Genomic DNA, 26,654 nt, shown 5'->3' with positions numbered 1-26,654 from the left:
CAGGGCTGCAAAGAAAATGGATGAAGAGGTGTTGCAGCAGCAGGACAACATTGCGGAGGGGTTAGAGAACAGGGAACATGCTGAAGTCTGATTCCATTAGGGTGACCAGATGTCCCGATTTTATAGGGACAGTCCCAATTTTGGGGTCTTTTTCTTATATAGACTCCTATTACCTCCCACCCCCTGTCCCGATTTTTCACACTTGCTGTCTGGTCACTCTAGATTCCGTTCACTGTGGCTCAGACTGAGAACACAAGTTCTGGGCGTCAGCACGTTTCAGAGTCGATAGGCAAGGGCGGTCCTTCAGAGTAAAGAAAAAAATCAAGTGGAAAGGGGGATTTGAGTGATACCACGTAGTCATGCCAGCTCACAGTGGTAGAACAATGGTTGGCATTGGCAGGACCCATCTGTAGAGAAGCCTATAGTACTGTCACAGCCAGACACTGCCACTGGGTATTGCTGTAGGCAACACAGCAAGGAATTTAAAGTGGGGGAGGGAACGATACTACCAAAGGGGGAAAAATGGGGCTCAACATCTGCTGCAAAAAACCAAAAGGCTAATAAGTTAGCATGGCAAAATTGATATGCTAACTTTTATCTCTATTACCTTACACGCAACTAAATCTACGGAATGAGGAGCCCAGAGCCTTCTTTGAAAATGCAAAGCATGTTTACAGGGTAAATAATTTAAGAAAGAATATACACTTGAAAGAAGACACCCACTGAAACATCCATGCCTAAAATGCCTGAAGGCAAAAACTTGTGCATTTGCATGCTGCATTTTATTAAGTTAGCACACTGTAGTTTTAAAAGAATGCATGGCCAAATTAAGAGGAATGTGTGACTGAAACATCAAGGATTCCTCAAGTTTACATTATGAATCACAGTGCTGTTATACTAGATGAATTAACCATTTACTTGATATAGCTCATGGGCTGAATCCATTGCTATAGATCTGAATATTTGAGTGAGTTAAGAGCTAACTTCTGTTGTTTCATAGAAACAGACTATCAGGGTTGGAAGGAACTTCAGGAGGTCATCTAGTCCAACCCCCTGCTCAAAGCAGGACCAATCCCCAGACAGATTTTTGCCCCAGATCCCTAAATAGCCCCCTCAAGGATTGAACTCACACCTCTGGGTTTAGCAGGCCAATGCTCAAACCACTGAGCTATCCCTCCCCCATTCATACTTGAAACTATAAGAACATGTGGTATGTGCAATGGTTCCACTTTTTGTTAAACAAATGTCCCATCAAGTGGACGTGCAACCAGTTCCTAACATTTGGGTTTGAAATGACAGAGAAATTATCAGCTACAGTTTAATGGGACAGTAAATTGGTGGGGGATGTTTACAGGAAGGTAGGAACATCGTGCTGTACAAACCAAACTAAAATATTTACACTTACAGTGCGCCCACTTCTGCCAAGTTTCCCACTACTCTGTTTTGAAAGGCCTGACCCTTTCCCTGCGTTTGGTCACAATGTCTAACCTCTGAGCAAAAAGCCTCCTGGAGGCTCCCTTTGGAGCCAATGCCAACTTTGGTCTGTGAGTTGATGAACGACATAGTCAGCTTTCCATCCTAGAGGTCGAGAGGATCACCTCTGAGATGCACCCAATATCCACTGGTCTGGCGAACAAGCCCTATCATCCATTTCCAAACACTGCCGCCTTCTGCACATCAGTACAACATGCTCCCACCACGACACAGATTGTATTGCTTTATACATTTAAAAAAAAATTCTCTCCTCTATATAGCTACACAAACACACACACAATGGCTCTAAGTCTGTTTGTGACATGTTTAGATCCGCTCTGTATAAACACGAAGCAGCTCCAGAATAAGCTATTGCAAACCTTGCATTAAGGATGCCAACTGTGTTTAAACCTTTTTATAAAACGGGATTCATTAGCAGGGGAGTGCACGACATCCATATGGGTTCAGCCTGATGTCTTGCACATGCCTTAGTGCCTGATTGACCAGCATTGAATAATGATGCCTTGCCACTAAGCACTGATGGTACAATAACAATTGTCATGAAAATTAGCAATCATGGGTAACGGATTACAAAATATGGAACACAAACGAGCGAGTGCAGACTCTGGGTACATAAAGAATTGTGTGTGCCTAACCTGAAATAATGAAGACTACAAAACAAACACCGCAAAAAAGTTCCAGCAAAAGCTCATCTCTGACACTGCTACAAGTAAAAAATATATATATATAAACAGCTTTGGGGATGAGCTAGCACACATTCATTACAACACAGGGCTGTAACTTGAAAGAAAAGTCTTGAAAAACAGTATCCTCAAGAACAGATAGATTGATGACAAACTCAGAGCATATAATTATGGGCCACTATCTCAGAGCATTTCATGATAATTCATGCATTTAAGATTTTACTGGACGTGCCTCCTATATGTTTTCTGGATGGAAGGATCCCCTCTTCATATATTGGAACACATTTTATATGGCTACGTTGACTACTTTGCCATTACGTTTGTGGGTATCTAATTATAGGTGACCCATAGCTATGCTTCCTGTATGCAAACATTTGGGCATGCAAATCAGACAGTAAGACTTTAAGTACACAATATCCATGTGCACATCAGAGGTTCTGAGTACTCAAAAACTGTAGGCATGTCCAAATGGGAAGGTGATAGCAGTGTTTGCTAAAGTGTGAATTTAATCTGGTACAGTAATATGGGTATAAGCCCCTGTGTAGATACTTTTATTCTGGCATGAGTGCATTTTTCAATTCAGATTGTATCCCCTGGGAAAGGGTTTAAACTAAACTGAAAAAAGCCACTCTTATACCAAATGAAGAGTGCCCACCCAGAGGATTATACGGTATCAGTGCAACCTGGTAAAATATTCCCCTGTAGACAAGGCTTAGATGCCTAATACTAAGTGGCTAAATTAAGACTTTGAATAATCTTGCTCTTCAGGAAAGGTCATTTTTCCCAGCCTTAAAATAAAGGATGGTCCTTTTAAGCAAAAGCAACTCTTAAAAGAACAAACAGATGGAGGCAAACTAAGTTGCAGAGCCCTGCGCAGAATGACTACAGCTGGCTGACATTTTTTGATGTTAGAAATTTTAAATTTTGAAAATTTGAAATTAGAAAAAATATGTAGAAAAAAACAACAACATTTGCATGCAGTTTTCCTCCATTTTATCAGCCAATTATAGAGCTGGTCAAAATGTTTAATCTTTCAAAAATGTGAATTTTGAAATTTCAAATTTTTGAAAAATTAGGGTGGAGGAAATGAATTTTGTTGGACATTTCCCCCCCAACTCCAGAAACAAATGTGAGTTTCTAGTGTCCCAGAAACAAGAAGAATTGTTTACTTCAATTACATTTGAATTTTCATAGTAATTTTAAGTATTTTAACTAGATCTCTTATCATTGCTGAAACCTGAATTTGAAATCTAAAGCTAAATGATGAACAGCAGTTTATTTTGAGGAAAGCCCATATGACTTGTCTAAAATATTATGACACTAGTCACAATATCACCCTATTAACACATCAGTATTAGCTGAATTACCACCTGGAGCCTGAACAGAAGAATAATTTAAATTATAATAGACATAGTTTTAGGGTGACCAGACAGCAAGTGTGAAAAATTGGGACAGGGGGTGGGGGGTAATAGGTGCCTGTATAAGAAAAAGCTCCAAATATCGGGATTGTCCCTATAAAATCGGGACATCTGGTCACCCTACATAGTTTTAAGGTTTGGATCAAGCAATGGCAGCAACTCTCATAGGGCTAGATTCTCCCTTGTCTACATCAAAGGGCCAAAAAGACAAAGTCAGCGTAGGGGAGATTTTGTAGTGGTGTAAAGTGGCTGTAATCTTCTGTGGACCAGGAAGACTGCAGAAAATGGATGACACTGGTCAGCAAGTGTCCTTAATTCGCCATCTCACTGCAATGGGTCCCATCCACACAATTCCATATGGAGCTTCTGATCAGAATGAAAGCTGCTTCCCCTTTGGGGGAGGGAATGGATAGTGAAAACACCTGTCATTTTTCTTGGGTGAATCCTTCCTGAAGCCCGTGGGGCCTGGTTGGCTCAGGGAAGTGTGCTTTTCATCCCTCTGTGCCAGCTTCTGCAAATCTGGCCATAGAAATGGAAAATTAAAACAATCCTATCTGAAGTCCCATCACAGAATGTTGGGTTGGAAGGGATCTCAGGAAGTCATCAAGTCTAACCACCCTGCTCAAAGCAGGACCAATCAATCCCCAGGCAGATTTTTGCCCCAAATCCCTAAATGGCCCCCTCAAGGATTGAACTCACAAAGCTGGGTTTAGCAGGCCAATGCTCAAACCACTGAGCTATCCCTCCCCCAAATCTGGAATAATTAAAAGAAGATGAAAACATATATTAAACATTTTAAAAAGTGTTGATATCTTATTTATTTGATAGCTCAAATAGTTGACCACTTAGATTACCAATACATACATTGAGATTTAATTATAAATGTTAACTGAACTCTAACAATGGCAGGATTTTATTATTTTTTGTTGACTGCTGGGATAGTGCCTGGAGCAGCATATACATATCTATGTTCCAGGGACCTTACAATGTAATTCAGACATGGGCAATCACAGGTAACATGCCGGGAAGAAAGACATTGGGAGTGACTTGAAGAAAGGGCAGTTGCTCGATACGCGAGTTGGAGCACACGGAGTGGCATGAATGAAGATATAAAGGCCAAAGTGCCAAATACAAAAGACCTGAAGAAGAGCTCCATGTAGCCTAAAAGTTTGCCTCTTTCACCAAAAGAAGTTGGTCCAATAAACGATATTACTTCACCCACCTTGTCTCTCAGATATGAAGGAGGCAGTTAGGACAGCCCTAGTTTTACTGTTACTGAAGGAGATTTCATTTATGCATCTGTTTTTGAAAACATGCAAATCCAGTTAAAGGTGTCAGACTAGAGAATACTCTTCCTCTGTTCAACATGTACCGAATGGACTGAGACAATACATGCTTCTTCGCACAATTCCACCAATGTGCCTCAACCCTATTGTTTCCATGTCCATTCACTCCATGCTGAGATCATTAACAAAATAGCATATTTGTGTTAACAGGATGGCGGTGGTAATGGGGGTTTCTGGGCTGGGATCATCTGGAACTGGAGTGAGATCGACTCATTTCACACAGACCATACAGTCCTCAGAAGGGAACAACTTATCTTCTGGCCACTGCTAGGGAAAACTCTATGAAACGTGGCAACCTGGAGGTGAAGGGATCAGCATCCCATTAATTTCTTGAGCCACTCTCTTCCCCCTAACCCCCAGTTTAGGTCATCTTTATCACCTTTCACAGATTAAAAATTCAGAACACAAAACTACCATCAACAAAGACATGTTAAATCCAAAGAAACTGTCTTTGAACAATTCCAGGCCACGATGCAAATGAAATCAAATTAACTCAAATGAAAGAGGGCCCTCCTCTCTTGTACTGCACAACAGCAGTGCATTAAGGTCACACACACCAGCTGGTGTCTGGGAGAAAACGCCATGGAACCCAGTTCCTCGGTGGTATGATTGTTAGAGCGTGGTAGAGCTGACACGGCCTTGGCGAGCCGTAAGACTAACGCGACAGAATCTGGGGGAGACGTGACTCTGAAAAAGTTTTCTCAGGAAGATGGGTTTTGAGTAGCTGACTGTAAGGCCACGCTATTAAATATGTTGAGTGGACCCCTCCATTTAAAAATATATATCCTGTAGTCTCACACTTTCTTTCTCATAAGCCAGTATGGCAAAATGCCAACAAGAGCATGTCAAAAGTGTGCCTGCAATCTACACTAGCATGGTTCTTAGATGATATCTTGATAGCAATCTTAGAATTAGCTCTAATATGGATGGATATCTTAGCCTTTAGAACAGTGGCGTTTTCTAGACTGCTGGGTATATATAATTGTGGTTTCCAAACAGTTAATGAACAAAAACACTTACAACTAAAGCAATTGTTACTCTAGCAGGAGCGTGTATGCAGCTAAAAAACCTGACAAGAACATATATGATTGTGTACTGGTTATTGTTATAAGTGTGGTTTCATTTACATTCCATACATATTCAAGAAAATAAAAATGCATTTGTTTAAAAAAAAAAAGAGAAAACTTGTACTATACCAGAGTTGAGAACCATTAAGATTACTCTAGAAATATATATTAAGTGGAAGAAAGCAAGAAAGAAAATATGTAATATCCTTTGACTTGATTCAATTTTAATCTATAGCTTTTAGATGTGATTAAATTGGAGATTGGGCATTACTTGGTTTATAGTATTTCCCCCTTTTCACACTACATTTGACTGGGTGTCTTTTCGTATGGGAAGTTGACTACAATTGTCTTAATAATGTTGACCTCTTTTGTATAAACCTGAAGGCATCTCAGCAATTGTTCCTGAAAATGTGCTATCCAAAATGTTACCACTTCATGGCACTTCTTGAATGATAGAAAAGCATATATTCATTTTTTCCCCCAAATGCTTTAAAAGAAAAGAAAACAATCATGGCTAAGGCCATTTGTGAGATGGCATTAAAAGAGCCTACTCTGAGACAGATAAAAATAATGAGAATCTTTCTGTCAGGAAGGATTTAGAAAATATCACTAGCATTATTAAAATTTAATTTTTTACTGTGCTTTTTGGTTTCCCCTTTTCCAGTGATAATGAGCAGGACTGCGCACCTCCACATTGCTAGGACTTGTTTTGTGCAATAAATTCAGCCTTCCAGTCTGAAGACATTTCAGACAACAATTCTGACTGCTATAGGCTTATTTTTCAACCTGTGCTGTGCTTTGAGTCTCCCTATAAAAACCAGTTCATAAGCTAATTTTCCACAAGGCCAGTGGAACAAATAAAAATCAATTTTTGCTCAACTGGTTCAGAGAAATCCTGGGAATAGCTAAGACAGAACAGTGAAAAATAAAAAGGATCGATGTATTCACAAATGGTTTACCTGATAGAGAACTATCAAATTAGTTGACAGGAGATACTCACCACTATTAGAGTCTTTTCTTTTCAGCACGTTACAGCATTTCTATTAGGGGAGTAGAAAAGCCTCTACTTTGTTATGATCTCAGACACCTCAGTTTAATAACCATACCAGGTGCCCATACACTTCATGAAACCACAGCAGATGAAGTCAAAGTTCAAGCGCACCTGCAGATCTTGCAACCAGAGGGACCCTAAATGGAAACTGGGCTTTTCCACAGTTTTCATGATCTTGTGGAGGGTGTGAAGGTTCCTTTTTCAGTGTTCACAGGGAGGCCTTTATGACCTCAGGCCAACCCTGCCTAAAGGTATTTGGTCCATCAGGAAAGGAATAAAATGCAGAACTCTGTCCAGACTTCCTTCCCCATTAAAAAAACATGTTCAGGGTCACACTGAAGACTAATCAGTTGAGTGCCTTTCAGACAGTAAAATACACACATTTCAGAAGTTAGAGCAACCCATTCCTGAAACTTCAAAACTTTCAGAATCTCAAGTACAACTCAAAAAGCAGATTTAGGCATGTGGTCCAGTCCATTTTACAATCTCTTCAACTAATTATACAAGTGTTTTGGAAACTGGGTGGGTAAGTAAGCAGATTGGGATTGGTTTGTTGCTCATGCCTGCTGGACTGCAGCCTGAAGGACAAAATTTGTTTGCGAGTACAAAATAATCATCCCTGCGGATAAAAAACAAATTTGAAATGTATAAGCTTTAAACATTATGGAAGCTATTTTTAAGCAGTTGTAATCTCAATTCTAATATCTGCCATTTTATTCACTCAATTTTTATGAATTTGGCATTAAAATGTAAGTCATTTTAACAGAAAAAAATAAAGGATTAAGTATGTCACACTGAAGTCAAGATGTATATTACCGATTTAAAATGATCACACACCATGGAGACATCATTTCTAGGGTCAAACAAAACACTACTCAATGGAAGGACAGCACGAAGTATATAATATTAATCAGATGAGCGGTACATGGAGTTAAACTGTTACACTGCCAATAAACAGCATCAATAAGGAGTGTGTATAGAGAAATAAATAAAGCGTACATACTCTATATTCAAAATGTAACACCTTAAGAAAGGAAACTAACAAAGAATCTACCAGACTACTCAGTGTTCTAGGAGACGCTAACCCGCATTTCTCACCACATATGCACATATTTTGACTCTGAATCTCTCATATGGATGATAATTTGCTTATGATATCTGCCTGATTTAGAGCTAATCTTCTGTAAATTAACTCCTAATGCTGTCTGAAATAATCCTCTTAATGTGGGGCTGTCTTTAGTACTTTATATCAAACACCATGAAGTATATAAGCATATAGGCACATAGCATTTGTAGTACTGTTGGCTGCTATTGAATAATTGCTATGGTATGGGGCTCAACTGTGCCTTGCAGACACGGGTCTGTGTTAGTGTGGTGTGGAACTGTGCTGCCCCAGGGGGAGCTCCGGGAGCACAAAAGGCAGTGTTACCACTGCCCGATCCATTCAAAGGGGGCAGCCTACTCTACCTGCATGGGCGGTAGGAGAGATCTTGGCCCCACCCCCTGTGGTGTATTGCCACCTATTGTTCACATGAAAAGAGCAGTCCTTGTGTTCCAAGTCTCATGCCCCCATAAATACATGATAATGAGTAGGCATAAACGATCTATAGTTTTGAGACAACAGACAATGACAAGATCTGTGTTAAGCAGCACTAATTATCAGTTGGGAGCATAATCTGATAACTGTTTTGAAGAGACAGGGACAGATAATTTTGTTTTTTCAGACAGGCAAAGTACTTTTTTAAGGGTTTTACTTCACCATCAGCCAACTTAATATTACTGTCAATGTGCTAACGTTGTATTAAAAATAGGGCTGTCGATTAATCGCAGTTAACTCATGCGATTAACTCAAAAAAATTAATCGCGATTAATCGCACTGTTAAATAATAGAATACCAATTGAAATTTATTAAACATTTTTGGATGTTTTTCTACATTTTCAAATGTATTGATTTCTATTACAACACAGAATACAAAGTGTACAGTGCTCACTTTATATTATTATTTTATTACAAATATTTGCACTGTAAAAATGATAAAAGAAATAGTATTTTTCAATTCACCTCAGACAAGTGCTGTAGTGCAATCTCTTTATTGTGAAAGTGTAAGTTACAAATGTAGATTTTTTTTCTTACATAACTGCATTCAAAAACAAAACGAATGTAAAACTTTAGAGCCTATAGGTCCACTCAGTCCTACTTCTTGTTCAACCAATCACTAAAACAAACAAGTTTGTTTACATTTACAGGAGATACTGCTGCCTGCTTCTTATTTACAATGTCACCTGAAAGTGAGAATTTGCATGGCACTTTTGTAGCCAGTGATGCAAGGTATTTACGTGACAAATATGCTAAACATTCGTATGTCCTTTCATGCTTTGGCCACCATTCCAGAGGACATACCTCCATGCTGATGATGCTCATTAAAAAATAATGCATTAATTAAATTTGTGACTGAACTCCTTGGGGGAGAATTGTATGTCTCTTGTTCTGTTTTACCTGCATTCTTCCATATATTTCATGTTATAGCAGTCTCAGATGATGACCCAGCATATGTTCTTTTAAAGAACACTTTCACTGCAGATTTGACAAAACGCAAAGAAGGTACCAATGTGAGATTTCTAAAAATAGCTACAGCACTCAATCCAAGGTTTAAGTGCCATTCAGAATCTGATCGGAATGGGATGTGGCGCATGCTTTCAGAAGTCTTAAAAGAGCAACACTCCAATGCAGAAACTACAGTACCCAAACCACGAAAAAAGAAAATCAACCTTCTTCTGGTGGCATCTGACTCAGATGATGAAAATGAACATGCATTAGTCCGCTCTGCTTTGGATTTTTATCGAACAGAATCCATCATCAGCATTGATGCATGTCCTCTAGAATGGTGGTTGAAGCATGAAAGGACCTATGAATCTTTACAGCATCTGGCATGTAAATATCTTGCGATGTCGGCTACAACAGTGCCATGCGAATGCCTGTTTTCACTTTGAGGTGACACTGTAAACAAGAAACGGGCAGCATTATCTCCTGCAAATTGTAACCAAACTTGTTTGTCTGAGTGATTGGCTGAACAAGAAGTAGGACTGGGTGGACATATAGGCTCTAAAGTTTTACATTAGTTTTGTTTTTGAATGCAGTTTTTTTTTTGTACATAATACTACATTTGTAAGCTCAACTTTTATGATAAAGAGATTGCACCACAGTACTTGTATTAGGCGAATTGAAAAATACGATTATTTTTTTACAGTGCAAATATTTTAAATAAAAATAAATATAAAGTCAGAACTGTACACTTTGTACTTTGTGTTATAAATGAAATCAATATATTTGAAAACGTAGAAAACATCCAAAAATATTTAAATAAATGGTATTCTATTATTGTTTAACAGTGCAATTAATCGCTCTTAATTTTTTTCATGGCACGATTAATTGCTTGACAGCCCTAATTAAAAATATTTTTTCCACTGAATACACTGAAATATTTTTCTCCCACAACATTCATTTAATGACACAGTCCGAAACCCTAATTGATATTGGTGAGCAATGAAATTCCAGCATATTCTTCCCCTGTTTTTCAAACATAAATGGTATGCACAAGCTTTAGTGAATGGGCCCCTTTATGTTTTAACAGGCAGTTTATTGGCCCAGACTCCAATGTATAACAAGCACAAGTGCAAAAGCAATAGATTTTTAATTGAAAGAGTCACGTATTTTTACTAAGAAAATTACTCCACTAACAAGTAATGGTCAGATAAAGGATTTAAAAACCATTTTTCTATGGGGAATGTTGTATTATATTATATTAAATGATATTCTTGCCATAGCGAACATTTATAGAGGGTTATTCAATGAAAAAAAGTCATATTGTTTAATACTACTTCATTTGAGTTTACTCTTCTTTATTGCAGAACAGATAAAGCACAGTGATCAGTGAGTTGTATGTGTCCAACAGCCCCGCAAGAGCCTTGTGGAAATGTATAAAACAAGCAGCGATACAGTCCTTTGCCAAACACTGTCATAAATTTTTTATTTGGCAGCTAACATTCTCACTACTTTTCTTGGCAGCAATTGGGACCTTTAGCAAGAAAGGTGCAGGAGAAAAATACCTTGTTTAGAGATGTTTTCAACACTTTCTGGGATTTTTCAGAACTTCTGCCTGCAGCACATTTTTACAACCACAGTCTCCAATCACCTGATGAGTAGCTGGTGGTTTTTAACTTTTTTTTTTTTTTTTTTTTTTTTTTTTAAATATAGACAGCTTACTACCCCCTCTGGCCTTCAGCCTAGAATGTAGGCTTTTTTTTTATTTTGGTATGTGTTCCAGAGATACAAGTGGTTGCTCCTCTCTGTCTAGACAAAAAGCTGAAAATAATATCAGAATGTACCTTTCATTGCTCCTGATACTATCTGTATCTTATTCCCAGATGACAGAGATAAATGAAAGGCAAACATGTGCTGATTACTTTTGCATTTTTCTTCAGAGAGCTCTACAAAAAACTGGTCACAGGTGCAGCTACCTAGGTCAGTCAGAGGACTGACTGATAAACAGCATCGTGAAATAGATTTCTGCACCCAGGCCCACTCCTCAGCTGATTGTTTAAAAAAAAAAAATCCACTAAACTTGACATCTGATACCCAGTCTTTTGCAATGCTGGTAAATCAGTTATTGTGCTTGTGCAGGTACAGCTGCCGGCTTTCTTGGACATACAGCGCTGTGTGCTGGGTTATGAAGGAGAGAATTAAACACTAAATCGTCAACAGTCACTTAATTTAAAAAAAATCACTTGTAGCGATATTATATTTTATGAATTACTTCTATGCTGAAAACAATGAAAGAGGTACCCATTTCAAATTCCAGTGACTGCCTGATGTACCCACCTAGCAATGGTGAATTTATTTTGGCTCTAGTTTCATGACATATGATATCACAGTCTGTCCTAAGCAGGTGTAGAGAAACAAATGGGCATTTTTTTTTAAAAGCCAGGAACCATTCAGTCTCTGTAGGCTTTTCTCTGATATCACAATGTATGGAAACAGAGTTCTCTTTAAACAATAGCTGCTTATTAAAAGAACACAGCTACAACTACAGACACAAAAGAAATAGATTTCCACACAGTTTAAGTTCCAGTTTTGTCTCCCTTGTTTACCAGGGGCTTCATCCTCTCTGGAACTATATATAGCATACAGAGACATCTAGTGGTTGAATAAAATATCGCAAATAAACATATAATTAAATCTAATGCAACTCCATTGAAGTAAATGAAGTTATGCCAGGGATGAAATGGGCCAATTCTGTGTCTCACTAATAGAAATGAACAAATCACAAATGGATAGAACTGCCTGTTTAAAGCCACTTCACACAAACATGTCACTTTTTGGTGCAAGAGTCGTCTTCTGTGCAGCTCCTGCCTTTTGGAAAAGCCTTCTAGTAGCTTACTACTTCCTTGACTCTTTTCAAATCACACTCTAACAACATCTTTTCTCCCTTTTAGTTTCTCTCTCTTTGCTATTATTTTATTTCACTTCATAAATAATAAATAATAATACACCGATATAACGCCGTCCACAGGAGCCAAAAAATCTTACCGCGTTATAGGTGAAACCGCGTTATATCGAACTTGCTTTGATCCGCCGGAGCGCGCAGCCCCGCCCCTCCCGGAGCCACTGCTTTACTGTGTTATATCCGAATTCGTGTTATGTCGGGTCGCGTTATATCGGGGTAGAAGTGTACTACCTAGCTCTTATATAGCACTTTTCTTCAGTAGATCTAAATGCAGAGTTTAATTGCAAAACTTTGTTTTAGAGCCAGTTTCTGTGAAAGCTGTCATACACAACAAAAACATATTGGACAGTGACAGAGAAATGTAAGTTTATGAAAAATAATACTCCACGAGAAAAAAAAGCATGTATACCAATAAGAAAAAATTTAAATAGCTCACGGAGGCTGAGGGTTTGATCCAGAGTCCACTGAAGTCAATGAGCTTTGGATCAGGTCCTATATCTCTTAAAGAATATAAACATACAAAGTCTCACATTATGTTTTAAATCTATTTTATGGGCCTGATTCTGCTCAATATTACATGGTTGTAAATCAACAGTAACTCAATGGAGTTACTCCACCTCAAGACTGAGTCAGGCTCTACATCTCAAGGGCAGAACTTGTGCCAGGGATGTGAAACAGATGTTGCTTTCCTCATTTATTTGTTTAGTAAACTTCAGGTCAATAGAACTTTCAGAGGGCAGGTTGGTGTAACACTTCTGGGTCTTCCTTTTGAGAGAGAGAGAGAGAGAGAGTGTATATGCATAGTGTTTGAATTAAAACTGGGAAACGATCTCTTATTTTTTTTAAACTTTACTTGAGCTATGCACAATTCCCTTGGGGCAAAGAGAAAGCTAGCTATTTGTGGATGGGAAAAGGGGCTTTTGTGAGCTGCAAAACTGCACCACTGAAAGCTGCTTCTTTAAAAAAAGAACAAACAAAAAAACATTTTATACTATTTTAAGAGAAAACATGGGTAAATATTTCAGTTTTTGCATGTTGCCTCATTAACGAATTTAGCAGTAAAACATTACACTTTATAATTAAGTTCCCTCAGTTTGTTGCTGCCCAGAAGTTTGTCAATACTCTCTGGGACAAGTAAAATCAAGAAATAGTGAAGGCAATTTCCAACAGCTTGCTCAAGCAAATCTATCAGAGGCTTAAACTCACTTCAGAACACTGAAATTTGAGACGCCATATCAAATAAGCAGCTTTTTCCCCCTGAAGAGTAGAAACTGGGTGTAGCTAACCTAGTGCATAATAGGTTTATTCTCATTCACAAAACAGGAATTACTTTATGGCCCCAAAGTAAAACTAGTATAAGAAATATGCTGGCAGATTTGCTGCAGATGTGTGCTGTGACACGTATGCAGAGAATCTGTTATTAATCCCATGCAAACTTTTTAATATTATACAGTGTAATGCAGGAAACCATTAAGCTGAAGGTTCTGAATTATTAAAAACTAAAACAAAAAAGGATCTGAAGTTTGAGATGGTCAAGCTTATTTTCAAACTGTATCAGTTTAATTCACTAATTCTAGGGTATCCCCATCCCCTACTGCTTACATTTATTTTAATGACTATTGTATGTTTCTTTTTGTGTATGTATTCAACCTCTTTTATTGTAACACATGACCGTTCATAGCGAAAGTGCAGCTTTTCAACTCTCTCGTTTACCGGAATGTTCTTGCTAGGGGGTTTGTTTGGGAGTGCTTTGGATACGTGTAGAACAGGAAATAGTCTGTCTCAAATGCTGGAAAACCTATCTTTCACCTGAATCTTTCAAAGCTTGTGTCAGAACATAACTAGAACCTATGTATCTGCACAAGGGTTACGATTACTATGGGCAATTATACCATGGAAATGCAGGACCCTGACAAAGTAATCAATCAAATTATTTTTCACAATTTCAATTCACCCCTAAAATTTTTCTTACTTCCAAAGCCAGATGGATATTATATTACCAAAGCTGTTGAAAGGGTGTAACACTAACCATGAAGCCAAAGGCCACTAAAACTATGCAATGCATAAATTTTTATTGTTTGCTCTGTATTGAAATCTCATTAGGGCTCATAACTCTTCTGCACACTGTGAACATTTGCATCTGCTGATCATGAGAACTTAGATGGAATGTATACCTTTGGCTAACTTACTTGTTATGTTTTTAGATGAGAATGTGTGTGTCGCTTTTTTTAAAGCCTTACACAGCTGTGATTTAAATGTCTACTTTTAAAACAAAATATATTAAAACTTTAATTTAAAATATCTCAAGGTTGTTTTATTGCTGGCAACATCCACGATCATCACGTACAAAAGCTTCATCTGACTGAGTATTCAGAATAATCAATGTTTGAAAACTGTGCCCCATAGACCATTTCCCTTCACTTATCCTTTCTGCTTTATGCGGTCACATTTTAATTAGATTAGAATTTGTCCTCCAATTAGCTTTCATTAAACTCTATAGATTACAGCAAAAATCTCCACTGAAGTTATGCTTCAAAATTCTGCCTAAAGTTTAAAATAAAATAACTGTGCAAATGAAGTGATTATGAAGATTATTACTATGCAAAAAACACCAGTCGTTTCCTGGTTTACTTATACATTTAACTCTGTAATTTATTTTGCCGTCTTCAATACCTCTGCATTCTCCAGAGTAGTAATCATAATAATACCTTACAGTTATGGAATTCCCAAGTATCCTTAGGGGCCTGATTCTGCAATCCTGTCACTGAAACTGCTCAAGTGAATGCTACTTAGTGCAAGTAAGGGATGTGAATTAGACTCCAACTACAAGCCAAATTATGACACTGGATACCCACATAGATTTACCATTGATTGCTATTGAGTCATAGTCAAAGCAGAGTAGGACCTTATAAATGTACACATGGAATTGCTTCATCCACTCTGGGATAGGATGTAGCAGCTGTTGAATAGTGCATGGCAACACCATGTTCTCTTTAGGACAGGGTGTGAAAACAGATACTGTCTCCAATTGAAATTGCAGGGAAAACTGAAAATGTAATTACCCAAACTGGAAAGGGCTCAGTAGGACATTGGGCCTAATAACATTACTGTAATGTTAGTTACGTCTTCAAATGAGAAACTGCCAAGTGCAGTTGCCCTTATGTTGAAACTTTGCTGATGCCTAGCATACATGCAAATTTGCTACACGCTGAAGGCAACAAAACCATTACAGATTGTAGGTCCGATCCTCCAGACTCAGGAGTGTGGATGGATCCTTATTCCTGAATGGAGTCCCACTTGGGCACACGAGACTCAGTGCTGGACTAACACTAAACAGAAACTGATTTGTTTGCAGGAACAGCCTCTAAATTCTCCTCCAATAACAAAGATAAGCACCAATGAAAGAGAGGAATATCTTTAATTTGCTCATGAGTTTTATATATATTATATATAGACATATACACACAATTTTACACACACACACACACACACACACACACACACACACACCATGCAGCCAGCATCTGAAAGCTAAAAATAGACACACTTGGGTTAAAAAACAGGAACCTGCCTTAACACCATCAACATACTTTAGACATAGTGGAAAACAAATATTTTGCTAAAAAATAAATGCCGTTTGTCTGTATGACAAAGCAGAAACATAGGAGCAACAATTATAATAATATTAATAAAAATGAATTAGACTAACAATAATAATGCTACACAATTTTCATCTTCAAAGTACTGTTAAATGCACATTAATTAATTAATAAAATAAACATTAACTGATTCATTTTCATATCACTGAGGTGAGTAGTATTATCCCCATTTTACAGAAAGCAAACTGGAAGATTAAGAGATTACGGGCAAGTCTACACTACAGCAGGGATCGACGCCTGAGATCGATCCACCGGTGGTCGATTTAGTGGGTCTAGTAAAGACCCTCAAATCGATTGCAGATCGCTCTCCAGTCAATCCCTGTACTCTACCCCCCCGATGAGAAGAGTAAGGTAAATCGATGGGAGAGTTTCTCCCGTCGACCCCCTGTGGTGCAGACCCCGCGGTAACTCGACCTAAGGTACGTTGACTCCAGCTCTCTCCCGTCAGCTTAGAGTGCTGTCATAACTATAAAGGGAAGGGTAACAGCCCCCCTGTGTACAATACTATAAAATCCCTCCTGGCCAGAGACTCCAAAATCCTTTTACCTGTAAAGGGTTAAGAAGCTCAGGTAACCTGGCTGACACCTGACCCAAAGGACCAATAAGGGGACAAGATACTTTCAAATCTTGGTGTGGGGGGGAAGGCTTTTGTTTGTGCTCTTTGTTTTGGTGGGAGTTCGCTCTTGGGACTAAGAGGAACCAGACATCAATCCATGCTCTCCAAATCTTTCTGAACAAATCTCTCATATTTCAAACTTGTAAATACAGCCAGGCAAGGCGTGTTAGTTTTATCTTTGTTTTCTCAACTTGTAAATGTACCTTTTGCTAGGGTGTTTACCTCTGTTTGCTGTAACTTTGAACCTAAGGCTAGAGGGGGGTCCTCTGGGCTCTTTAAGTTTGATTACCCTGTAAAGTTATTTTCCATCCTGATTTTACAGAGATGATGTTGACCTTTTTCTTTAATTAAAAGCCTTTTTTAATAACCTGATTGATTTTTCCTTGTTTTTAGATCCAAGGGGATTGGGTCTGGATCCACCAGGAGTTGGTGGGAGAAAGGAGGGGGGATGGTTAATTTCTCCTTGTTTTAAGATCCAAGGGGTTGGATCTGTATTCACCAGGGAGTTGGTGGAAGAGTCTCTCAAGGCTACCCAGGGAAGGGAGTTAGCCCACTGGGAGTGGTGGCAGCGGACCAGATCTAAGCTGGTAGTTAAGCTTAGAAGTTTTCATGCAGGCCCCCACATCTGTACCCTAAAGTTCAGAGTGGGGAAGGAGCCTTGACCAGGGCCGGCTCCAGGCACCAGCCCTCCAAGCATGTGCTTGGGGCGGCACCTGGAGGGGGGCGGCGCTCACCCGGGGAGAGCGGGGCCGCGGCTGGGCTCGCCGCCCTCCCCGCAGCGCTCCGGCCGGTCGGGGAGAGCGGGGCCCCGGCTGGGCTCGCCGTCCGCCCCCCGGCGCTCCGGCCGGTCGGGGAGAGCGGGGCCCCGGCCCGGCTCGCTGCCCTCCTCCCGGCGCTCCGGCCGGTCGGGGAGAGCGGGGCCCCGGCTGGGCTCGCTGCCCTCCTCCCGGCGCTCCGGCCGGTCGGGGAGAGCGGGGCCCCGGCTGGGCTCGCTGCCCTCCCCACGGCGCTCCGACCGGCCGGGGAGAAACGGGGCCGCGGCTGGGCTCGGCGCCCACCCCTGCTGTGCTCCCCGCCGGGAGGCGGGGGGCGGCAGGAGGCTTTTTTGCCTGGGGCGGCAAAAAAGCCAGAGCCGGCCCTGGCCTTGACAAGTGCCTTCATTAAAGCGCTACAATGGCACAGCTTATGGGCACGTCTACATTTAAAATACTGCACGGATGCAGCATTTTAAGTGCAGACATGCCCTTAGGGCACGTCTACACTATGAGAAAAGACCTGCAGAAGGGCAGCGGCTTGCCCAAGTCAGCTGACTTGGGTTTGCAGACTTGGGATGCAGGGCTATAAAATTGCAGTATAGATCTTCGAGCTCAGATTGTAGCCCGGGCTCTGAGACCCCGCAAGGGCGGAGGGTCTCTGAGCCTGGGCTCAAGCCTGACCCTGAATATCTACAGTAATATTTTTAGCACTGCAGCCCGAGCCAGCTGTCCTTGGGCTCTGAGACTCAGTGCCATGATTTATTTTTTTTTAATCACAGAGCAGACGTACCCTTAGGAACCAAAGGCTCATAGGACCCATGCTCTTAGTTAACTAAGACACTTTTGAAAGTGGGACATTGGCTCCTAAATCACGTAAACACTTAATTTTTTTTTTTTTTTGCCCAGTATAACCAAAATAATGCACAAACCCCAAAGTTAAGCACAAGAACCTGGGAATGCACCTTTGTCACGATGAGCTGCAGCCATAGTATGAGGATGGCTAAAGCGTTGGCATTTCAAGCTGACTATGGCCGTGAAAAACTTTAGGCGTTGAGAAATTCTATATATAACTTTATATCCTCACAAAATACAACCTACATACTTGGAAAAGAATTATAAATTAATCCTTGTTATTTTAAGGCTGCTTTTTTTATTTAGCACCAACCATAAAGAGCATTTTTAATAAAGAAATAACCTCAGGTTACTTTTTATTGGAGTGTGATTTATAAAGCTTTAGAAAGGTATCTATTCTGGAAGTATAGCGTGCCCAGTGCTATTTTTGCAATGGAAATGGAAACGCAAACTGGAAATGGAGTTATTCATTCACACTTACAGGATTACATCTCGCTGACAGGCATGCAAACTTGGAAAGGTGCTACACAGTTGCTCTTAAAATATTATACTATAATTTTTTTTTGTTTTAGCTTCAATTAAACAAATGTTAAAGAAGGATCAGAGCTTCATTAGGGCTAAGGGTTCATTGTTTGCAACAGATCATCTCTGGAAACTGTAAAGGATGGGAAAATCAATGCACTTTTAATAAATACATCTCACCAGGCAATTATTGTGATAAAATCTTCAGGGACAGTGAAGAACATAAAAAAAAGGGTGAGAACATGGAAAAGGGGGTGAAAAAAATCTGTTTAAAAATTCGAACAAATTTTCCTGGAATGGTTTTTGCAATATTTGTACAGATCTGGTAAGTACCAAGTTTGTGGTCTGAGTTTGGAATGTTCTGTGAAGCACACTACAGATTAGAGATGGGTCAAAAGTAAAACCATACACCTGAAGCCTTTTTGAATTGGTGGATTCTACAAGTAGATCCAAATTAGATCCAAAATCAGGAGAAGCCTATTTTCTGGTTACCATTTAAGATTTTACAAGACCAGTTTAATCCTGTGAGATTATCTGCATTTCAAAATAGCAGAAGAATAGATCCACTGAGTTTGCACGATTTTTGCAACTTCCGGTCAAATTCTTACAAGAACAGCTCATGAGATTTCAGCTTCATTGAACCTGAATCCAAATCCAAACTGTAAACCCTGGCCTAAAAACCAATCTAGATCTTGGCATTATTTCCTTGGCCTTGTTTTAATTCTAGCTTCTGCAGTCTTGTGCATCTGCCGTACCAAAAAGACACCTGTTTTTCTTCTTTTTCTTTTATTTAAAAGAAAAACTAAAGTGGTCCCTAAACTCATCATGATTTATTTTGCAACTTTCCTTAACACCAACCTTCATTGTTGTCTTGTTGTTTTAAATAGTTTCTAACTTGTTCACAATATCACCACTGCCATTTTCATTCCTTCGCCATTATAGATGAACAAAACAGTTAGTATGTAGGAAACCCCCCAGCAATTTAAGGTATCAAGTCAGAACAGCACTTAAGTGCGTGCTTAAGTCCAACTGATTTCAATGGGAGTAAGCACATACTTAAAGTTAAACGTGTGTTTAAGTGATATTCTGAATAGGGACGTGTTCCTGAATCAGGGCCTAACAGAGTTACAACAACAACCTGTAGTATCAGGCATTTACTTTATTCAGCCTCTTAGGACACCCTAAATTTATACAGCTATTGTTTCCTGACACTTTATCCCCCTCCATTATTCATTCTTTGAGCTGATTTTGGATGATGATGAAACTTCAAAAAAAGTGTATTATCTCAATTATTTGGCCTCTAACTCCTTGTGACTGGGTTGCCCTGCTTACCACTGGATGGCACCACCTCCGGGCGGTTCTGGGGATTAGCTCAATCAGGCCAACACCCCTTTCAGGGGTTACATGCCGTCAGTTTCTCCTCTGCAGCCTCTCTCTTGCTCTCAGGAGCCACAGCTGTCCTCTTTGTGACTCATCTCTCCGGCTAGGTCACTATACATATTCCCCCTTCTGGGGGAGAGTGTACCAAGGTTTCTGCTTTGCAGCAGTCTTTTGTTGCCTCACACTGCCACTCCTGCAGTGGCTGGCAGTGGAATCCGGGCCCACTCTCTACTCCGGGTTCTAGCTCCGGGACTCTCTACATTGCAGCCAAGATCTGTTGCACCCCATACCTTATTGCATTTCCCTTGGCGCTTTCCTAACCATCTGGCTCTCCCTTTCTTCTCTGGGTCTGCTAGCTTTACTCCTCCCAGGGAGTGACTGCAGCCTTTCCCAGCTGCCCCTATCTGCTGCCTGCTCCCTGGCTTTCTGGAAGACTTGCCTGTTCCTGCACAGGTGAGTTTCTCCTAATCATAGGCGCTGACTTCGTGGGTGTTCCGGGGCTGAAGCACCCACGGGGAAAAATTAGTGGGTGCTCTGCACCCACTGGCAGCCAAGCTCGCCGCCCCGCCCCCCCGCCTCACCTCCGCCTGCTCCCCTAAGCGCGCCACATCCCCGCTCCTCCGTCTACCTCCCAGCGTAACAAGCTCCGAGAGGAAGGGGGGAGGAGCGGGAACGTGGCGCGCTCAGGGAAGGAGGCGGGGACGGGGCGAGGATTTGGGGAAGGAGTTGAATAGGGGCTGGGAGGGGGCAGAGTTGGGGCAGGGACTTTGGGGAAGGGGTTGGAATGGGGGCGGGGCAGGGGTGGAGTCAGGGCGGGGCCGGGGGCAAAGGGGGGTCGAGCACCCACCAGCGCCAGAAGAAGTCGACGCCTATGCTTCTAATTAGGGTTTTTCTCTCAGCCGTAATTCCCCCCTCTACCCTCCCAGTTTGCCACCTAATAGGCGAATTGACCCCTCTGGCCTGCCCTAATCCCTTTAGGGCAAGGGGGAGGACACCTCCTATAAAACTCCTATCACACTCCTATAAAACTCAGGATGATACGGAGGAATATTACTCAAAACAAATATGAGCTGCACATTTTCTGGAAGTTTCTTCTGATTGAAATATACAGACAGTGGGGCTTGTGCACTGTTTCTCATATAATCCTCTACAAATATTACAATTATCCAGAAAAAAAATCAATTTTTTTAAAGTGAAAAAGTGTTAGACTTTCCTAGGACCTCTCTTGCATATTGACTTCCTATAGCAAAGCTCATTAAGTTTTAGGTCGGTTTGATGTGTCAAAAATCGCTCGGATCACAGAACTGAACCCAAGTAGACCAGACAGAATTTCTTCATTCAAACCGTGGCTGAGCGAAAGCCACTCTTGAGACTGTGCAGCAGTACGAAAGGTCCCAGAATTGCTCATATTTGTTTCTACTTACTATTTCTATTTATTAACCTCTCTTTAAAATATCCTGACAGAATGTAGATTATGGGCTTGCTACATAACTTCCTTTGGAAAAAAAGGGCAACAGTGAGCCCTAGGAGGAACGGATCCTTGAGGGGGGGTGTTTTTGTTTTTAACTTTGTTCACTCCTCTCAAAGTTTCCTCTCAGCAACTGAGCTAAGGCTACACATCAGTTAAGGTCTATGGTTCCTTGAAAAATAAAAGGTAAAAAAAAAAAAAAAAAAGTAGTAAACCAGCAAAGATGTTATACTGGGAATATAGCAAATACCCTACATTTGGGAGACAATTTCCATCCACGGGGTTGAGCAGAGCAACTTTTAGTTGAATGAGTGTCAAGGTCTCATATGAATCTAGATTCTCCACACACAAAAAATACAGGTCTGTCGCATCTTACGCGCATTTAACATGCGCGAATTCAGCTTTACGCGGTCGGCAAAAACAAAAAAACAAAACAACAAAAAAGAGAAAAATAACAATTTAAATACTGTAGCTATAGTAGAGTTACCATATTTCCTCATTAAAAAAAGAGGACACTCCACGGGGCCCTGGCCCCGCCCCTTCCCCGCCCCAACTCCGCCCCTTCCCCAAAGTCCCCGCCCCAACTCTGCCCCCTCCCCTGAGCGCCCCGCATTCCCCCTCCTCCCTCCCAGCCGCGAAACAGTTGCCCAAGCGCTACCGGCCTCACGGTTTGCCGGGCAGCCCCCAGACCTCCAGACCCTGCGCCCCCGGCCGGGCGCTTCCCCTCCCAGGCTCCGGCTGCGCTGGGGAAGCGCCCGGCCGGGGGCGCAGGGTCTGGAGGTCTGGGGGCTGCCCGGCAAACCGTGAAGCCGGTAGCGCTTGGGCAGCTCGGCTCTTCAGCTACACAGAGCTGAGGTGTCTGGGGGGAGCAGCAGCAGCCGCCGCGGGGGAATCCGCCTGCAGCTCGCAGCCTGCGGGAGCCGCAAGGTAAGCAGGGGACTGGGGCAGGGATGCCGTCAAAGCTATTTTCCGGGACATGTTTGGCTTTTTGGCAATTCCCCCCGGATGGGGATTTGAGGACCAAAAAGCCGGACATGTCCAGGAAAAAACGGACGTATGGTAACCCTACCTAACTGCCCCCCAGGACTCCACCCCCTACCTAAGCCTCCCTGCTCCTTGTCCCCTGACTGCCCCCTCCTGAGACCTTCCTCCCCATCCTAACTGGCCCCCTAGGACCCTATCCCCTACCTGTCCCCTGACTGCCCCAACCCTTATCCACCCCCCCAACCCCAGACAGACACCAGGGACTCCCACACCCCATCCAACCACTCCCCACCCCCTGACAGCCCCCCCGAACTCCCAACCCATCTAAACCCCTCTGCTCCCTGTCCCGACTGCCCCCTCCTGAGACCCCTGCTCCTAACTGCCCTCCAGAACCCCACCCCCTACCTAAGCCTCCCTGTTCCTTGTCCCCTAACTGCCCCCTCCTGAGACTCCCCCACCCTAACTGTCCCCCTAGGGCCCTACCCCCTACCTGTCCCGACTGCCCAAAACCTTACACCCCCAACCCCCAGACAGCCCCTCCCCCCGACCCATCCAACCCTGCTCCCCGTCTCTTGACTGCCCCCTCCAGAACCTCCCTGCCCCTTCTCCGACCCCCTGGCCTGTGACGTTGTGCAGTCTATATGATTTTATAAAAACTTGATAATAAGTCAATATAATGTAACTGGGATAGTTTTAGAAAAATTTGACAATAAGTGAATATAATGCAACTGGGGTATGCTTTGCGCAAAAGGTCTCTTGTAAGGTATCATTACAAAGCTTATAATCTACTGAGTATGATCATCTGATTTGTATAAATGTACCACTCTTGTATCTAAAACTAGAAATATAAAATGTAACTCTGAGGGCCTATTGTAATTATGTAAAGTGTGGGCCATTAATGATGGTTTGGAATCTTGATGACTCCCATTGTCTGCAGATGGCTGTTTACCTGTGAGTCTCCCTGTATATGTGGGTGCCGGCAAGTGAGTAATGAAGTCTTGCAGTGACATGTGATCATGTTACCTGAACTGGAATCCATCTTTAATCTGGTGCTTTTCCAGTGAGGGGGGGTGGAAACCCAGAGGGACAAAGGGTTCCCGCCTTATGCAAAAGATATATAAAGGGGTGGAACAGAAGAGAGGGGGAGAGGAGCCATCATGAAGAATCCCCTAGCTACCACCTGAGCTGGAACAAGAGCTGTACCAGGGGAAAGAATTGTGCCCAGGCCTGGAAGGTGTCCAGTCTGAGAAAAAGCTTACTGAAGCATCTCTGAGGGTGAAATTATCTGTATTTAGTTTGATTAGACATAGATTTGCGCATTTTATTTTATTTTGCTTGGTGACTTACTTTGTTCTGTCTGTTACTACTTGGAACCACTTAAATCCTACTGTCTGTATTTAATAAAATCACTTTTTATTTAGTAATTTACTCAGGGTATGTATTAATACCTGGGGGAGCAAACAACTGTGCATCTCTCTCTATCAGTGTTAGAGGGCGAACAATTTATGAGTTTACTCTGCATAAGCTTTATGCAGGGTAAAACGGATTTATCTGGGTTTAGACCCCATTGGGAGTTGGGCATCTGAGTGCTAAAGACAAGCACACTTCTATGAGCTGTTTTCAGGTAAACTTGCAGCTTTGGGACAAGTGATTCAGACCCTGGGTTTGTGTCTGGAGCCAGACGGGAGTGTCTGGTTCAGCAAGACAGGGTGCTGGAGTCCTGAGCTGGCAGGGAAAACAGGAGCAGGGGTAGTCTTTGCACATTGGGTGGCAACTCCCAAGGGGGTTTCTGTGATCCAACCCGTCACATGGCCCCCTTACCGTGCCGCTCAGAACAGCGTGTCGGGCTCCACGCACAGCCCGACACGCTGCCGCGCTCCCCCATGGAGCGCATAGCCCAGTTCCTGCCCTCGCAGAGTGCTGCTGAGCAGCGCGCTGGGCAGGGGGAGGAGCTCCAGACTGCCGGAGGCCCGAACGTCCGGCGATCTGCGAATGCAGGGAGCGGGAGGGGAGGAGGGGAGTGATCTCAGCTGCAGGAGAGAGGAAGGGGAAGCGGAGGAGGGGCTCTCTTTGGCTGCCGGAGCCCAGTGCAAGTGGCACCATCCGGCCGGCTGCCCTGTCAGCCGCGCGCGCTATGCATGGGGGGGAAGTCCGGACATTTACAAATTGCCCCCGGACGCTATTTTTAACTCAGAAAAGCCGGACATGTCCGGGAGAATCTGGACGAATGGTAACCCTAAGCTATAGTGCGGGCGATTCCGCCCACCATTACACTCAATGTAACTTTGACTATACGCGGTTTTCGCTTTACACGCTGACCGAGGAACGTAACCCCAGCGTAAGATGAGACAGACCTGTAACACCAAATCTTTGGTCTCATTTCAATATGCTTGAAAGAGGCGAACGATCTAACTAGCAGAGAGTGTTGCAGATTCAGCATTGAATTGGTAGAGTTGTGTTTGGAAACTGCCACAGTGCATTACCAGATTATGTCTTTTTTCCTTCCTGTTTTATTAGTTCCTCACTTCCATAAGCACTAAAAACAAACAAGCAAACAAACAGAAAAGCACACAAACAGGGAGAACAAGGAAAATAATTGTGTATACTGCATACATTAATTATGTAAAAGATAAAATGGATGCAAGATGTAAAAACATAGATTACAGCACTCCTTGTTGCATTTCTGAATCTGTGGGAATAAGGAGGAATTATCTTGATAATTTACTAAACGTAGAAGACCCTGAAAAGACTGCACCAGGCCTGCATCAATTTCTCTGGTTGCATTTCCTGACTGACTCCTCCAATTTTTGGCATACTGGGCTCAATTCTCAGCTCTGGACAAATTGCACAGCACAGAACTCAAAAGTGGGGCATGCAAAGGTGGTTTTATGACATCTTTGTGTACTCCTGTTCTGGGATTTGCCCGGCCTCCCAAGAAAATTGAAGCAGTCCTATACTTGGAATCCTAACACCCCAGAGGGCAGATTGCTAGCAAGATCCCACAGCTTTCTACCACCAGAGCAGCTTACAGTGGCCATGAGATAACAAGAAAGCTGGCCTGTTTAAATGGAAAGATAAGTAAGTATTGTCAAGGCACTGTGAACATATTGGCTAGTTGCACCTAAATTCTGCAGCAAGGACCCTGAATTCTGCAGCATTCAGGTGCAGCAGCTTCAGGGAAAATCAAAACTGGAGGTTTTTATTGAATGAAAATGACTAACACGATCAGAAAAGTCATGTTGTCACTTATTTATACCTTTATTGATATTAAATTCAATTTGTTTTAAACTCTACCCTTTTGTTTTTGGTTTTCAATATGCTGCAGATTAGTGTATTGACAAGGCAGAACTGCACTGCAGAAACTATCAAAGAAAAGATTTTGGCAGTTTCTAGGGAATATTTGAGGCCTTTGGCACCAAGATGGCATAGGAGGCTATTTAGGATTATGAGACAAACAAATTGGCTAGATGACTAACATGAGCAGCAGTGAAATAGTTAATACTGATAATTAAACCATCACCATGATTCAGCATTACAATCCATTAAAATGAATCGGCCCAGGTCATATCTCCATTGTCGCTTTTGTAGCTGTTGCATTATACTGTAGTTTTAAACTGTATGCAGATCGCAAATCAGACTGCACTGCATCAGTTTACAGTCTGCTCCTAATTGTAACCAGGAAGCTAGAAAAAGAGGTTTTTGTTTTTAAGGAAAGTTCTGATTCTGAAACACAACTCTGCTGCGAGGGGCAGATTCTGTAGGACTGCAGAGAACACAGACCCCTGGAATATGGTGACTATATCAAGATTGTTTTACAAAACTTCATCACCTTAACGTTACATTTACCAAAAAGAT

The 26,654-nt window shown here is 41.8% G+C and overlaps 1 protein-coding gene across 3 annotated transcripts in view; it reads right to left on the bottom strand.

The window, feature by feature from the left end:
- The window catches only part of VTI1A (vesicle transport through interaction with t-SNAREs 1A), a 333,655-nt gene that overhangs the window by 3,231 nt on the left and 303,770 nt on the right, over positions 1 to 26,654 (bottom strand). The window contains exon 8 of one of the 3 annotated variants that reach the window (XM_065407891.1): positions 10,033 to 10,057. The exons of 1 other annotated variant lie outside the window; for it this stretch is intronic. In XM_065407891.1, coding sequence (XP_065263963.1) covers positions 10,042 to 10,057 — 16 coding nt within the window. In that variant the 3' untranslated portion in view covers positions 10,033 to 10,041. Of the gene's footprint in view, positions 1 to 10,032; positions 10,058 to 13,192; positions 13,329 to 26,654 lie in introns of those variants that run through there. One more of the 3 variants, XM_065407889.1, reaches the window with a different exon arrangement.

This window comes from Emys orbicularis, chromosome 7 (assembly GCF_028017835.1).
Source record: "Emys orbicularis isolate rEmyOrb1 chromosome 7, rEmyOrb1.hap1, whole genome shotgun sequence".
Taxonomy (NCBI): domain Eukaryota; kingdom Metazoa; phylum Chordata; order Testudines; family Emydidae; genus Emys; species Emys orbicularis.
Note: the sequence above shows the minus strand (reverse complement) of the source record. Positions and strands in the feature narration are given on the sequence as shown.